This window comes from Myotis lucifugus, unplaced genomic scaffold, assembly GCF_000147115.1.
Source record: "Myotis lucifugus unplaced genomic scaffold, Myoluc2.0 scaffold_8969, whole genome shotgun sequence".
Taxonomy (NCBI): domain Eukaryota; kingdom Metazoa; phylum Chordata; class Mammalia; order Chiroptera; family Vespertilionidae; genus Myotis; species Myotis lucifugus.
In genome coordinates, this window is record NW_005880017.1 from 5,124 (window position 1) to 6,609 (window position 1,486).

Consider the following 1,486-nt stretch of genomic DNA (forward strand, 5'->3'; position numbering starts at 1 on the left):
TATCCACTGAGCCAAACTAGCTAGGGCTCATTGGTTAACTCTTGACTGTGCCCATAACATGAATCGAACCGTGACCTCTGGGTTCATATGTCGTCCCTCAATCACTGAGAAACACCAGCTTGGATCAAAATGCTTTTATTGATTTGAGAGAGAGGGAGAGAGACAGAGCTAGAGAGAGAGACAAAGAGACAGAGAGAGAGAAAGGAGAAGAAGAACAAGAACAAGACCAACAAGAAGAATAAGAACAAGAAGAAAAAGAGAGAGAGAGAGAGAGAGAGAGACATCAATGTGCCCTCACACCCAGGGGGTGGCAGGTACAACAATAGAGCTTATTAAAAAGGTGAACAGAACTATACACGTCCCACCAGCAGTCCAGTAGGACTGGGGCTCAGGTTGACAAGAACCAGGGACCCCATCACATGTCCTAGGAGTCTTCCATCAGCTCAAGGATCATTTCCTCTACGCCATTCTCCTTGACGTGGTGCACGATGCGCCAGAACCGGCCCATGGTGTCCAGGTACTGGCTGCCAAGGTGGAGCGTCCACCATGAAAGCATGGTGCTCGAGGTCAGCGGGCTGGTGGTGAGTGCGATACGCCCACTGGGGTAGTCGACCAGGCACAACCGAACTTGCAGGTCACCTCCTGTGTCCATGACGAGATGCAGCCATGTGCGCTGGTTCTCATCCTCATACACCGAGGGCCCACGGATCCTCAGGTAGATCGGGGGCGAGGTGAGGTGCACGGTCGATGGGAGCTCGGCCATGACCCCTCCATGGTCCAAGGAGCAACAGCCACAGCTTCTCAGAGCCTCTCGCTATTTCGTTCCTGGTATCGAAAGACCTCGGCTTTTATTTTTATGGTTTTTACGGTTGTGTTTGTGGTTGCCTTTGGTTTATTTTGCAAATTTATAAATCTCAACTCTTCTTTCTTTTCAGTTTTAGAGCTCTCTTCTCAAACAAACTGTCCAAAAAGTACGTAAGGTAAAATATGACTCTATGAATGTAACATGGTCCTATGGAATTTTAAAAACATTTTTTAAATGACAGTTAACATAGAACCTTAAGTTCATTTCAGGGGTACACCCCAATGATTAGACATTATATAATGGACTAAGAAATCATGCAATTAATCTCATACCCATCTGACACCATACACAGTTATAATATTACTAGAGGCTCAGTGCACAAAAACATCATGGATATTTGCTATCTCTCTCTACCTCTCCCTTCCTCTCTGAAATCAAAAAAAAATATGTAAATATATTTGTTTTTTTAAAAAGATTACATCAGGGGAAGTAGGAATGCTAGGCCTGGGGAAGGAGGCATGGTGTAATAGCTACAGGCTACAGCCATTGCAGGCTGAGCTCAAAAAGGCTGGGTGGCCCTGGGGCCAGATTTCGACAGAGACAAGGTTGTGACCATTTCCATGACGACAGGCAGTTCTTGGAAAAAGAGGAGGGACTGCATTCCAAGGCCGACTCCCACAG

At 46.4% G+C, this 1,486-nt stretch overlaps 1 protein-coding gene across 1 annotated transcript; it reads right to left on the minus strand.

Moving 5' to 3' along the window:
- Positions 1-424: 424 nt before the first annotated feature.
- Positions 425-763, minus strand: LOC102417087 (protein p13 MTCP-1-like). Its single transcript, XM_006109376.1, has one exon. It carries the CDS (start codon positions 761-763, stop codon positions 425-427), a length of 339 nt encoding a protein of 112 aa, XP_006109438.1.
- Between the last annotated feature and the right edge of the window lie 723 nt (positions 764-1,486).

Bases quoted from the DNA above. Each gene is read 5' to 3' on its own strand.
- LOC102417087 (XM_006109376.1), bottom strand. From the start codon at position 763: ATGGCCGAGCTCCCATCGACCGTGCACCTCACCTCGCCCCCGATCTAC.